The 15,354-nt window shown below is 35.5% G+C and overlaps 1 protein-coding gene across 2 annotated transcripts in view; it reads left to right on the top strand.

The window, feature by feature from the left end:
• The window catches only part of COPS2 (COP9 signalosome subunit 2), a 58,933-nt gene extending 43,943 nt beyond the window's left edge, over positions 1-14,990 (top strand). For both annotated transcript variants that reach the window (XM_069098015.1, XM_069098014.1), the window contains exons 7-13: positions 99-273; positions 4,048-4,226; positions 4,359-4,411; positions 11,380-11,477; positions 12,903-12,985; positions 13,472-13,530; positions 14,236-14,990. In XM_069098015.1, the coding sequence (XP_068954116.1) occupies positions 99-273; positions 4,048-4,226; positions 4,359-4,411; positions 11,380-11,477; positions 12,903-12,985; positions 13,472-13,530; positions 14,236-14,380 (792 nt within the window). In that variant the 3' untranslated portion in view covers positions 14,381-14,990. The remainder of the gene's footprint in view (positions 1-98; positions 274-4,047; positions 4,227-4,358; positions 4,412-11,379; positions 11,478-12,902; positions 12,986-13,471; positions 13,531-14,235) is intronic.
• The last annotated feature ends 364 nt before the right edge of the window (positions 14,991-15,354 follow it).

Here is a 15,354-nt window from a genome sequence, read left to right as displayed (position 1 = left end):
AAAAATAAACATTTGATATATAACTATTTTCAGTTGAAACTATACATATATGGTTTTTTAAATTAAGTTTGTCACACTAAAAATACTCTCTTTCCTAGACGGATGATGGAGAAGATGACCTTAAAAAGGGTACACAATTATTGGAAATCTATGCGTTAGAAATTCAAATGTATACAGCACAGAAAAATAACAAAAAACTTAAAGCATTGTATGAACAGTCACTGCACATCAAATCGGCCATCCCCCATCCACTGATCATGGGTGTCATTAGAGGTAAGTAAGAAGGGCTCTTTTGAAGAAAACAGTAGAACTCTCAAAACATTTAATGTAAAATATAGGGCAGCTAGCTGGCCCAGTAGATAGAGCAATAGGCCTGGAGTTAGGAGAGACGTGAGTTCAAATCTAGCCTCATACACTTTTTAGCTGTCTGAATTTGGGCAGGTAATTTAACCTCTTTTACCTCAGTTTCCTTATTTGTAAAATGAGGGCAATAACAGCACTTGTCTCCCAGGGTTCTCTGTGGCTATCAAATGAGATAATAATTGTAAAGCACTTGGAACAATTTCTTGAACATAGTAAGTGCTATAAAATGTAATTATTATATATAACTGGTAAATTATTTTATTGACAGTAAATATATTCTGTCAGTATCTTGTATATATAGAGAAGGAAATGGCAAACCATTCCATTATCTTTGCCAAGAAAACCCCATATGAGGTCACAAAGAGTGGGACATGACTGAAACGACCAAACAAAAACATATCATATATGCAATGTAATAGTTCATGGTCAGTAAAGTGGTTGGTTTTGAAATGAATTTTAAATTATATTTTTTTATCCTGTAAAGTTTTTACCAACTCACTTTTACCCCAAACTGAATATATGATAACCTGAAAATTCAAAGAAAACTCCTTTACTACTTAGGCTGTGGGTGAGTGGGCAAAGATGGCAAGTTGATGGTTTCCTCTTGTCAACTGCCTAAAAGGAAGAGATCTGTTTTATTTTTTAATAAAAATGAGCACACTGAGAACACTATTCAATATATTGAATTAAATGACCTACAACGTGGCACTGAAATATATTCCTTGTAAATGTGAGACAGTTTTCACTCTTGTGAATATATACTCAGCACATTCTCTTTTTTCTTTTTTTTTATTAGAGGTTTTTTTTTCTTTTTCAAATGCTTTATTAACTTCTAATTTATATCATTCATTTCCACAAGATTTTGAGTTACAAATTTTCTCCCCGTTTTACCCCTACCCACCATCCCAAAATAGCAGTCCCACAGGATATTCCCTCCTCCAATCTGCTCTCTCCTATATTTTCTCCCATACCCCTTTTGACTTTTCCAGTGGATCTCTATGCCCCAGTGCCTATATATTTTATTTCCCAATTACATGTAAAATAGTATTAATAATAGTGTGTATGTGTGTGTGTGTGTGTGTGTGTGTGTGTGTGTGTGTATATACATATATATATATATATATATGAATATTTGATTTTCAAACTTTGAATTCCAGATTCATTCCCTTCCTCCCTTGACGCCCACCCTTACTGGGAAGATAAGCAGTTCAGTATAGGTTGTACATGTGTGTCTAATGCAAAACAATAACACAGTACATATATTGTAAAAGACAGACTATATATCCATCCCTCCCTCCTATCCCACCTCCCACTTGTTCTGTTCTCTACTTTTATTCCGTTCCTTTTCAAAAGCGGGTGCTTCCAAATTCCCTCCCCCCCAGCCTGCTTTCCCTTCCATCATCCTCCCTTTCATTCCCTTCCCCCCCTACTCTCCTGGAGGGTGAGATACCCTATTTAGTGTGTATTTCATTCCCTCCCCAAGCCAAATTCAATGGGAATAAGGTTGACGCATTCCCTTTTGCCTTCCTATTCTTCCCCTCCATTGTAACCATTTTCTCTTGCCTCTTCTATATGAGATAGTTTACCCCATTCTGTCTCTCCCCATCTCCTCTCATTATATTCCTCTCTCCCCTCTTAATTTCACCTTTTAAGTATCATCCCTTCCTGTTAAATTGGTCCTGTGCCCTCTATCTATGTATACCTGTAAACATATATATACACATATTCACATATGTATTCATATGCCCATATACCCTCATATATAGACATATACATATACATATTTCTATTCCCTTCAACTACTGAGAAAAGTTTTATAAGTTACAATTATTGTTTTTCCTTGTAGGAATGTTAATAGTTCAACTTTGATAAGTTCCTTATGATTTCTTTTCCCTGTTTATCTTCTCATGCTTCTCTTGCTTCTTGTATCTGAATGTCAAATTTTCTATTCAACTTTGGTTTTTTTCAGCAAGAATGCTTGAAAGTCCTCTATTCCACTGAATGACCATATTTTCCCCTGAAACATGATACTCAGTTTTGCTGGGTAGGTGACTCTTGGTTTTAATCCCAGCTCCTTTGCCCTCCAGAATATCACATTCCAAGCCCTTCGATCCCTCAGTGTAGAAGCTGCCAATTCCTGGGTTATCCTGATTGTGTTTCCACAATATCAAATTGTTTCTTCCTGGCTGTTTGTAATATTCTCTCTTTAATCTGGGAATTCCAGAACCTGGCTATAATATTCCTAGGAGTTTTCTTTTGGGGATCTTTTTCAGGAGGTGATTGGTGGATTCTTTCAACCTCTGTTTTGCCCTCTGGTTCTAAAACATCAGGGCAGTTTTCTTTGAGAACTTCCTGGAGAATGATTTCTAGGTTCTTACTTTGATCATGGCTTTCAGGTAGTCCAATAATTTTTAAATTCTCTCTCCTGGATCTAATTTCCAGGTCAGTGGTTTTTCCCATGAGATATTTCACATTGCCTTCTATTCTTTCATTTCTTTGGATCTGTTTAACAGCATCTTGATTTCTCATAAAGTCATTAGCTTCCATTTGCTCCAGTCTAATTCTGAAGCAATGATTCTCCTCAGTGAGCTTTTGAGATTCTTTTTCCATCTGGCAAATTTGGCTTTTTAAGACATTCTTCTCCTCATTGCCTTTTTGAGCCTCTTTTGCCATTTGAGTTAGTCTGTTTTTCAAGGTGTTATTTTCCTCAGTCAGGCTGTTTGACCCTCATTTCGTAATTTTCTTGCATCGTTCTCATTTCTCTTCCCAGTTTTTCCTCCACTTCTCTTATCTGCTTCTTAAGGTCCTCTATGGCCTGTAACCAGCTCGTATTTTCCTTTGAAGCTTTTGGTGCACGAGTTCTGACTTCACTGGCTTCCTCCTGTTCCATGCTTTGCTCCTTTTTGTCCCCAAAATAGGAGTCTAATGTTGGAATCTTCTGTGTGCTTTGTTTCCTTTGTCTGGTCATGTTGCCCCTTGGTCACTTGACCCCTGGGCTTTTTGCCGCAGTAGGACTCTGCCATCAGACAGGGGAGCTTTTGTCCCAAATGCTGGGGTTTTCTCAGCTGCCAGAGGTATTATTAGATGGGTGCCCTCTCTGAGGTCTCCACACGCTCTGGCAAGCTGGACTCACACCCCAGGACCTCCACCCTAGACTGCAATCCAGATCCAAGCAGGTTAAAGCAAGAGCGATGACCCCTTAGACTGGTGCCTGGTCCCCCTACACTCTGCAGGCCAGGAGCTGAAGCTTCCACATGGCACTGGTTGGCTCTGCTGGAGGTTCGGTGGCTTCTTGCCCCGGGGGCAAAAGCCACGCACTCCCACTTACTGGGTCCCAAGGTCCAGACTGCACTGACCTCTCACTTTGTCCTTTCGCATCTATGTGTTGTTAAATCTGGAAATGGCCACAGCTGCTGCTGATCTGGAGTCCCTCTGGCTGGCGGCTGGTCAGCCCTGCCCTGGGGCTAAAGCCCTGGGTGTGGGGCTGGGCTCAGCTGTCCGGCTGCCAGGCTGTCCTCAGTGGGAGGTTAGCTTCTCTGTGTCATTTTGTGGGTTCTGCAGCTCCAAAGTTTGTTTAGAGTCCCCTTTTTACATGGATTGGGGAAGGTGGAAGCCGTAGCCGGGGGTAGGTCATGTTTCTACTCCACCATCTTGACCCACATTCTCTTTTTCTATCCTTCACAGAATGTGGTGGTAAAATGCACTTAAGAGAAGGTGAATTTGAGAAGGCTCACACTGATTTTTTTGAAGCATTCAAGAATTATGATGAATCAGGGAGTCCCAGACGAACCACTTGCTTAAAATATTTGGTCTTAGCAAACATGCTAATGAAATCGGGAATAAATCCATTTGACTCTCAGGAGGTACGTTTATATTATAGTATTTATTGTCCTTTACCATGTTCTTATTTCTAAGTGTCCCTTAGGAAAATAAATTACTATCACTTTCTTTATATCTACATGTATATAGTTAATATGTATTTTTATTATATTTAGGCAAAGCCGTATAAAAATGATCCAGAGATTCTAGCGATGACGAATTTAGTAAGGTAAGATTTTGCCTCTCAATTGGAAAAGTTTACTTAAAACAGCTAGTTAAGAATTTAAATAGAGCACTTTTAAAAATAGCATCTTGACACTAAAATGTTTATCTTTTGTGGCAATCACAGTTTTACAGTTTAATTGTTTAATCTTAAATATGCCAGAATAACAGTATTAAAATACTTGAGCCTCCTTTTCCCTTTAGAGAACAATAATCATGATAAATTTCTGTCTGCACTCCCTAGATCTTAGTTATGATATTCTCTGAAATTAATATCTCCTTTGTTAGCCTTTATGTATATATTACTTGTTGAGTGATGATGTTGCCTATGTTTTTAAAGTTATTGTTGCAAAATCCATTGTCACATTTCTTTCCTCACCAAAGAGGTTAGCTTATTCCCAAATCTGACCATGATTTGGTTCAAAATGACTGATTTAAATGAAAAAAAATAGATGTCACAAACACCCTATATTTTTACTAATATGTCCCCCAATACATTTTGTGGTGAAGAAAGAAATTTCTTTTCCACTTTATTCCTTCCTTCTCTTGTCTTTGACACAGTGATCTCAGCTGCCCATCCACAAAATTAAAGCACAGTGGGATGTAATTTATCCTTGAACAAGGTTGGTAAAGTTTTAAATTAAAAGACCATCTAGTTGTCCATATGGAGAAGAGAGTCAGCATACCACCTACTCAGCTATTTCTTTCTTTTTTTCCTCTTTAAATTCAATTTTCCTCCCACTTTCCCTAAATTGAGTTCATCAAACTGAGCTTAATTAGAAATTGAGCAGGCTTGCACTTAGGGGCATTTGCTTGTTACTCCAGTGTATTTGTAACCCTATGACAAGATGAACAGTTATGAATAGTTATCCAGGAGCTAAAGGAACTGCTTAAGCTTTTTTCCAAAAGTACTTATTAAAGCTCTGCATTGAAAATTTGGCATTCTCATTATCTCTTTATGCAGTCATTTCTCTTTCTGTGTTATAAACATATGTATATGTGCACTGACATGCTCACTATTGTAATTTCATTCTTTTTAGCTTTTTTTTTTCCAAATGGCCTTTTCCAGCAACTAGTAGGAAAGAGAACTCTTACACAATTTAGATCAATTTCACACTTAATTGTTATTTAAATTTAGTTTTCTTTATTTGTAATTCAGTGAGGTTAAGAAGCTCAGAAATTACTGAAGATTCATTAGACAGAAGGTGGCCCAAAGGGTGATAAAGAATTCCTCCCTTCCCTTCATTTTCTAATCTCTTTCTTCCCCCACCCCTACCCACAGTCCCCTAAGTTTAGTTGTAGATGCCAAGAAGATAGGGATAGTGCCTTTGGAAAGAGGAATGAACGTTGCCTATGGAGACCAGTCAGGGCTCCGAGGTTTTTAAGTAACTACATTAAATATAAAGGGGAAGGGAACCCTTTGGTTTCCCAATGTCTGGTATCCTAGATTGTCCATCACAGTTTATTAGTCAGGAATGGAAACAGGGAAAAAGGGAAATGTCATGTGGAAAAATAAGGGTTATAGAATTGCTTTGAGGCCATCCTATTATAAATCAATCAGTAATGGAAGAACCTGAGACTGTATGAAAAATCATGATTTAGTGCATCTGTGATCTCATAGATGTGGTGACTCCTTCCACCAGTGCAGAGCACAACCTTTCCATCTTTAATGATTTTTTTTTTCAGATCCCTCCACAGAGGCCTTCAAAGATAATATGCTCAACTTTCTGAGAGACTTTTAGATTTTTTAATTTCTTCTGATTACCAGTGCATTAGTCAGGCCAGCCATCCAGTTATTCCTTACTCTTTACTAAATAAGCAGTCTACCTCCTTAGAGGTTTGAAAGCAGATTTTGGAAAAAAAAAAAACCATCTTATTTTATAGAGCAGCTCAGGATAATTGAAAGCACTGTGAATTTTCCCCATTTAGAACCTGTCAGTCTCACCCTCTTCCTCCTGTTCATTCTGTGCCACAGTTGTCCTTCTGCAGTGTGTATTCAAGAGATACACACACGTTAACTGTCATTCAGTCATATCAGTCTTGTCCAATTCTTCATACTCCCATTTGGGTTTGGGGTTTTTTTGGGGGGGAGGGGTTTTGTTTTTTTGGCCAAGAGCCTGGACTGGTTTACCATTTCCTTCTCCAGCTTATTTTACAGATGAGGAAAATGAAGCAAACAGGGTTAAATAACTTGCTTGGAGTCACACTGCTAGTGTCTAAGTTCAGATTTGAACTTAAGGAGATGAGTCTTCCAGACTCCAGGCCCAGCACTGTACCACTAGCTGCCTACATACATTCATACCTGCCAGTGAACTGGTTCAGTGAGGTTGCTATAATCTCAATAACAGATACTCTTCATCCACTTGATTATTTTCTCTTTGGGTGATTATGGATTTAATCTAGCATTCTTTTTAGAATTCTGGGACTTGATATAGTGAGAATACCCTCAGCAAAAAAGAACATTTGAAGGATTTTGTCATACATATGGAATTTCTTCTCCATTTTGGACTCTGTACTTAATATTGCTAGATGCCATCCAGTATAGAAGCAAGCATCTTTTGCAAGTGTACATCTTATTATTTTATATTTGGCTTGATATTGATAATCAGCACATTATTAGAAAAAAATGTTGTCTCAGCCCTTTCAACTATCAAAAAATCTTATATGATGTTAATTTATGCATGGGAGGCATCTTGAGAAAGGAATCTTTAAGGCTACCTTTTGCAGTACTAAACCAAATGCATTTTTATAATCAATATGTATAATGGGATCTTACATTAACTATACTTTTCAGTAAATTGTATGATTGTGCAGACATGGTCTGCTTCTTCCCTTCTCATGTTTTCATCAAGGATACTCTCATAAGTGAAAATCCTCATAAAGATTTTATAGAGATGAAAAAACAGGTAAATGGGTCAGTAGTTATTCATGGCCTCTTTATTGCTAATTTTCAACAGTAAGATAATTTGTGATATTTACCTAGTCATTTGTTATTGCCCCCTCTTTCAGATATTTTATGAATTAGCCCCTGACCCCTTCTAAATTACCATCTCCAGCACTGATTTCCTCCCTGTATACTTGGTCTGATGTGGCTATTTTCCTTGGTGCCATTTCCAGTTTATCATAAAACATTCAAAGAATAGTGTAAAAATGATGGATTTTTGTATCTGGGGTTATTGAAATTTCCCACATACACTATTACTATTCTCTCCCTTCTAAGGCTGCACTCATTGTCCATATGCAGTACAAGTACTGGTTCTTTTCTTGAAGTACCCTTGGATTTTAACTTTTGAGTAGTTTATAAGTCTTTGTTTTCTCTTACTGCTTAATATTCAATCATATTTTACAACATTTTTTTCTTATCATTCACCCCAAGTTCCCACCTGCATATTAAAATCATTCAAGCAACTTTTTTTAAAGCACTTACATATGCTAGATAGTCCCTAATCTCAAGGAATTTACATTCTAATGAGGAAGACAGGAAATATGTGTATAAGTAAATAAAGAGAATAAATACAAATTATACAAAGTGATTAAAGACAAGGCAGTTTCCACAGGAGGACACTAAAAGTTGGGGAGGATCAGAAAAGGCTTCATATAGAAGGTTGTTCTTAAGTGTCATCTTTAAGGAGTAGAGGCATTTAGTGAGGTAGAGGAGTTTGGAATATCTTCCAGATATGGAGTACAACCAGTGCAAAGGAAATTGAGACATGAAATTATGGGAGTTTTTGTTAAGAAGAGAAATGGTTCATTTGTCTCAATCATAGAGGACAGGATTGGAGTAACATACAAGTTGGGGCCACATTATGAAGGACTTTAAAGGCTAAACATAGAAGTTCATGTGTTATCCTAGAAGAAATAAGGGGTCGTTAGGGTTGATTAAGTTATTAGGGAAGTGACGTGGACAGTCTGCACTGTCATTTTGGATGGCCTGAAGTAGAGAAATATTTGAACCAGGGAGATAATTAAGGGGCCATTACACTAATCCAAGAGAGGTGATGAGGGCCTGAACTTGAGTGAGTTGACTGTGTGTCTAAAGAGAAGGGTTTGGCTACAAAAGATGTAATGGAGGTAGAAATAATAGTATTTGGCAGCTGATTGAATATGTGAAGAGTTACTCTATCCTATATTTGGGGAAACTGAGTCTCAGGTTATTTGCCCATAATGACAGTAAGCATTAAAGCTGAGATTTTAACCTATTTTTCTAGTACCAATGTTCAGTGCTCTTTCTATGGCACCGCACTCCTCTATTGAGACTCAAAATTGTTAAGTGACTTTTTCCATGGTCACTTCCTTATTAAGTGTCAGAGAAGTTATGAATCCATGATCCTCCTTATCTCTAAGCTTTAACTCTCTTTCCACTACATGATGCTGTCTCCATTCACCATTGAATTTGTGGAGTCTAGTGACATATTCATGAAATGGCATATAAATACTTACAGTTTCCCCAAAAGATATAAACAAATAGTTCTCAAAAGAAAAACTGCAAAGTAATCACAGACACATGAAAAAGTGTTTCAAATCGCTAATAAGAGAAATGTATATCAAAAGAAACCTGAGGTTTCATCTCACAACCTACAAATTGGCAAAAATGACAACAATTGGAAAGGTTGTGTTAAGAGAGGCATGTTATTGATGGAGCTGTGAAATGGTACAACCATTTTGGACAGCAGTTTGGAATTATGCAAATAAAGTGAATAAAATGTCCGTGCCCTTTGAACCAGAGACTTCATTCCTGAGTTTTTACACCCAAGAAAGCCATCGATAAGAAAAAAGACCTCATACATTCCAAAATATTTATATCAGCATCTTTTGTGATAGTTAAGAATTGGAAACAAAGTCTATGCCCATCAGTGGGGGAATGGCTAAATATATAGTGGTACATGCATGTAATAGAATATTACTATGCTGTAAGAAATGATGTGTGTGATGAATACAGAGAAGCATGAAAAGATCTATATGAATTGATGAAGAGTGATTTAAACAGTCTAGAAAACAGTATACACAACAACAATAAATAGTTGTTTTGGGTTTTTTTTTAACCACTTATAGATAGAGTACAAATCAATATCATGTAACACAAGCAAGTAAAAGCTACGGGGTTATAAACTGTCAATGAGAGTCTACTGGGCTTAAAAAGGTAAATGTCTGACTCCTAATTCAATGTTCCTACTACACTACTATATGAGAGGGCTTATCTGTGTTCAGTCCAAACTTCTTGAGAAAACTTAAGTGTGAGGGCCTTTACTATTTTAATTTAAAACCTATTTTGGCAAAATAGATGGAGTTAATGATAGGCTTTATTTTTAAATGTTTTAAGTTAAAAAACTATAGCTTTCCTTACATTTGGTTGTAATGAACCTATAGAGCTACCAGATTTTTTAATGATGATGACTTGTAACATTCACTACAGAAGTTCCTATGATTTTGCATAAGATTAAAAAAAAGTACGAAAACATTTCCTCATTAAAATGTATATTTGTTTTTACTGCTCCTTAATTATCCTGTCCTATAATAATAGTTTCAAATGATGCATTTTGGATAGGTAAGAAAGTAATGCTTCCTAATTTTATCTTCCTAATCAGTTGGCAACAGACTACAGGGAAAAAATTCCTGTTGAAGCACTTGAATCTGCTTTCCCTAAAATGAAGTTACATTGCGATCCAACAGATGAAAGTACAGCAGAGGTCGTGCAGAATGGCTGATGAATATGACATATGTATAAAGCAGACAGTGGTGCCATATCCAGAAGGTTGGCTTCTTCCTTCTCAGCACCTTTAGCAAGATTCACGCAGTGCCTGACAGAACTGGTATCAACATACACTTCAATAAATTATGACTGTAAATAGGCCTTTGGCTCTCTGCAGTAAGGGACTTCATCACTACTCTCTGCTTTGTACGTGTGTCCCATTTGGCAGCAATTTTTTTATGATTGCTACGATAATGTTCCATCTTTCAGATCTCAATGGAACTTCATGGTTAGGAGCAAGAGAATCAGATGTTTTACTTGGAAAGGTTTTCATAGCTGTTAATGGTTTCCTAAAAGATTAAAAACAAGACACTATACTTTCTGACTAACTTTCACAGAGGGTGCACCCTTTTTTTTTCTGGCTTTTTGGAGGGGGAAAGGTAGGGCAGTTGGGGTTAAGTGACTTGCCCAAGGTCACACGACTAATTTTGTGTTAAGTGTCTGAGGTTGGATTTGAACTTGGGTCCTCCTGACTCCAGGGCCGGTGCTCTATTCCCTGCACCACCTAGCTGCCCCAAGGGTGCACCCTCTTTTAAGGAGATTTAACTCCTATATAATAATATATACGTACATATCTTGAATTGCTTCAGTGATAATTCTTAAGATAAAAGTACAGTCATAATTAGAAACATCAAATTTAAGAATTGTGCTAAATACTAAGTCACAGTCAGCTCTTAATTGTGACTAAATAAATTGAAGTCTTCAAAGGTCATTTTAATAGCTTGCAGCTAACAAAAAGGAAAGAACATTTATTGTCCTTTCTGTAAGTAGAATCAAGTAGTTAAGGAAAAAATACTATTTTACTATTTACTATTTTAAAATACTAGTAATAGTATTTTACTTAGAATCTGGAACAAAGAAAGGAAGACAGAGAATGTGTTTAGCCCATAAAATGTCCAGTCCTTACACATCATATTGTCCTACGCCCTCATTTTATAGATAATGAAACTGAGGCCCAGAGATATTGTCATTTGCCTATTATTATAAAGCTATTTATTTGGAAAGTAAGGGTTCAAACTCAGCCCTTCAGTCTTCAGTGTTATTTTTTTCATTATACTATGATTATTGGGGGGTTTTTTCCCCTTGAGTTAAAGAATACAGTAATATAGGTATTAGCACTTTAGAGTTGACAGGCAAACTCTTCGAATTTTCAGTTTTTGTGTATAATTAATTTACATTTGAGAAGGTTAGAATTCAGCCTTCCTTTTTCCCCCTCCCTCTTTTAGTGCCTATCAGAATAATGACATCACTGAATTTGAGAAGATTCTGAAAACAAATCACAGCAACATCATGGACGATCCCTTCATAAGGGAGCACATTGAAGGTATGTTCTCTCTGAAAACTGATGAATTGGACCTGTGTTTCTTTGGTAATCCAGAATCATTATTTTGAATTCTCTACGATGTAGGATATGGTATAGTATGTTTCTTGAGAAGATATAATATTTAGTTATTTTTCTTGTATTTATTACCACATGAAATAAGAGCATGATATTCCTTAACATTTAGGAACTTTAAGACATTGTTAGCTGCTTTATCAGCCTAAGGATAGTTACAATTCCTTTATATCTTATTTCCTTTATCTCTTTAGTATTATTCTTTTTTTCTATTTTGATGCTTGTATTTCTTACTGATCATTGCATTAAAGTTACTTTTTAAGAATGCATTTTTTAAAGGAACTAAAAAATACAAATTGACCTAAGGCATTCTTGGATAGATATGCTATGTGTAACTCATAAGCCAAATATACCATGGAGTGAATTAAGTTTTTGACATTTCTGTTTTTGCACCAGTGGCCCACATAGTTGTGGGACTTTTTGCTAGTACATCGATATAGGGCTTTTTACCTTTATGGACATAGCTTTAGGCTTTTGCCCCTCAAAAGGAACAATTTTCCATGTAGTAGGCTTCTCTTAAGGAAGCCTATATATAACTCAGTTCCACGAAGGAAGCCCAGAACTGGTTCCATAGTGGATAGTTTCCTGCTTTTTCTCTTCTCCCCTTCTAACTCCATTCATTCAAAGAGCATTTATCAAGTACTTATTGTGTACTCTGAATTGTATTAAGGACTGTGGGTGATAAAAAAAAAAAAACAGTAGAAGATAATCTCTTTCCTCAAGGAATTTAGAGTCTGTTTTGATTTTTTAAAAATTTTATATACAGGGACAGCTAGGTGGTGCAGTGAATAGAGCACTGGCCCTGGAGTCAGGAGGACCTGAGTTCAAATCCAGCCTCAGACACCTAACACAAAACAAACTAGCCATGTGACCTTGGGCAAGTCACTTAACCCCAGTCGCCCTACCTTCCCTGACTCCAAAAAGCAAAAAACAAAAAAAGATACCTGATAATTCACAAGGAAGACATGTTCTCAAAAAATTTATGTACAGATGGACAGTAGAGAGGAAGTATATGAAAACTAGAGGTGGCGGGGGGGGGGATTGGGAGGTGAACACAAGCAGCACATATAAGCAGGAACTCCTCAAGGAATATAATTTTCCACATCTGAGAAATATGAATCTGTTGGACCAAAATATTTTTACAAAAACTTTACCATATGCTTTTAGTTTTCGGACTAAAAAAAAAATGTTTTGGGGTGGGGTTTTTTGAGAATATTGGTAGAAAAGCTTATTTTCATGAAACAAAAGTGTACATTGTCTTTATATAAAGATATTTACAATCTGTCCTTTTTCTATTGTAGTTATTGTTGATTTTGGTTTTTATTTTTTTCTAACTTTTGTCTTTTCTTCCAGAGCTTTTGCGAAACATCAGAACACAAGTGCTTATAAAATTAATTAAGCCTTACACAAGAATACATATTCCTTTTATTTCTAAGGTACTTGTCACTAATAGGATCTATCATTTATTAATAGTTTATAGTTTTGAATGAGCATACATACCTTCAGTTCGAAAGACTAATCTGTATTCATTAATCATCATAATTATAACATCTTATAAATTTATATCTAATTTTACTATGAAATGGTACTGAAATGTTTCCTTGGCATAAACTTATTAATGTAGAAAAATTTTAATATGCTAGAAAAATTGGATTTCTTGATAAATGCATTTTTAATGAAAGATTAACTTCAAACACAGTAAACTATTGGGAATGAAAAAGTAAAATATTTATAGTTTTAGAAAGCTAAATTTTTTTTTGTCAGACATGTTAAAAAGTGTTTTAGAGGTCATAATGAAAACATTTCTGCAGACATTTCTGTATGCAGTTATTTCTGTTAAGTTCTAGTAAATGAATTAAAACTATATCATAATTTGCATGAAATCTAAAATCAGTGGAAACATAACAAGTCTTCTGTCTTAGGAATTAAACATAGATGTAGCTGATGTGGAGAGCTTGCTGGTACAATGCATATTGGATAAGTAAGTACTTTTTCATTTTTTATACTTTTTAATTGCAAAATATGGAATTTTCAATGATAAAGATAATTGTGAAATGTTTTTTTTTTCCTTAAAGAATTGCTGTAAGGATATGCTTTTCCTCTTATTAAAAACTGGGTTTTTTGTGTATCTATTTGTGTTATTAAAGTCAGGTTAGATTAGAGAGATAGCTTATAATAGGTAAATTTTTTTTGACATTTGAAATCTGAAAAAATTGTAAATTGTATCTTTGGGAAGATTTTGTTTATTAGTATATAGGTCATACTATAGCTTGAGAATGATTTGAATCTTCAAACTGTCAAGCATAAGACACATCCATCATGATAGGGAGATTAGATTATAGCCCCCACTACCACCAAACTACTACATTATTTCTGTTACATGACATTTAATCTTTATTAACAAGTTACATCTAAGCATGTTGATGATCATGTCTCTCATACTTTTTTCCTTACATTTGAATTAACTTGAGAAAGTATGCCTACATTCTGATTTGTAGCTAAATTTTTGTAAGACAGCATAGTAACCCAACACTGTTGAATATTGTCACTTTATACAGACAGCAGTTTTTTTCTTCTGTGTTCTTTGGTAATTTGTTCTTTTTTTCTGAAACAAAATTCCAGACATATATATATATATATATATAGTGGGTGTTTTGTAGACAAATTGTCTTTTATTTATTTCTAGCACTATTCATGGCCGAATTGATCAAGTCAACCAGCTCCTTGAACTGGATCATCAGAAGAGGGGTGGTGCCCGATATACTGCACTAGATAAATGGACCAACCAGCTAAATTCTCTCAACCAAGCTGTAGTCAGTAAACTGGCTTAACAGAGAACAAGCTTTTACAAGACATACTTAAGGCAACAGTGCAGTGATGTAAACCTTAAAAGAACTGGGAATGGCAAAACTACTGTCGGTTGATGTGCCCTGAAAATTATTGGAGTTATGGCAGAAGTGCTTTTTTGATCAGCTGGTTTGTGTTTTGCTGCTGCATTTATCCCAAGAAAAACAGCTTTAATCTCCAGAAGAAAACCAAAATGCCATGGGATTTATGCTGTATTGACATCTTGCCCTAAACATACAACATCATAGTAATTTGTCATGGGCAACTAATGACCAGAGAGAAGATTTTTGTCATGATTTTAAATACACTGACACGTTACTGTTGGTTAAATTTAAACATGTTTTACCTGCAGAAATTCTCTCACAGAAATAACCTGCAATAACTTGAAATGCATACCCTTTTGAACACTTCCTTTTCTCATGTATAAATTAAAATGTTTGCTGCATTTTGCAAAATGTCAATTCTCCAAAAATGTGTCCGTATATTTCTGTACCTGCAGTGTAGTAAAGGTTTAGACGAAACCCCATAATGATAGTGGCATACTGTCACTTAGGTTTCAAGCAGCAAAATAAACAGTGCAGCTCAGAAATTGTACAGTTTGGTTCTTGATGTGTTTTTTATTATATTTGAGTTTTGTTTGTTTTTGTATCTTAGAGATTTCAAAATATTTTATCTCCAATTAATGATAAACTATTTGGGGATAAATGAATTGATTTACTATTTTTGAGGTTTGGCTTTTTTGTTTTTTTCGTTTTTTACTTTTGAAGTAGTCTATCAACAATATAAATTAGAAACAAAAACTAGGTATTTAATAGTCACGAGTTGGGTAGTACCAACTTGGTAGAATAAAATTTGGAAAAGGAAATTACCAAAAATAATGGGCAGGATGTTTCTTATTATCTCTTGAATTTCAATAATTGCTAAAAGGCTTTAAATTCTGTAGTAAATCCTATTTATG

This window comes from Petaurus breviceps, unplaced genomic scaffold (assembly GCF_028583685.1).
Source record: "Petaurus breviceps papuanus isolate PSGF00001 unplaced genomic scaffold, PetGlider_PUasm1.0 37, whole genome shotgun sequence".
NCBI lineage: Eukaryota > Metazoa > Chordata > Mammalia > Diprotodontia > Petauridae > Petaurus > Petaurus breviceps.
This window is presented reverse-complemented; position numbering and strand designations above follow the sequence as displayed.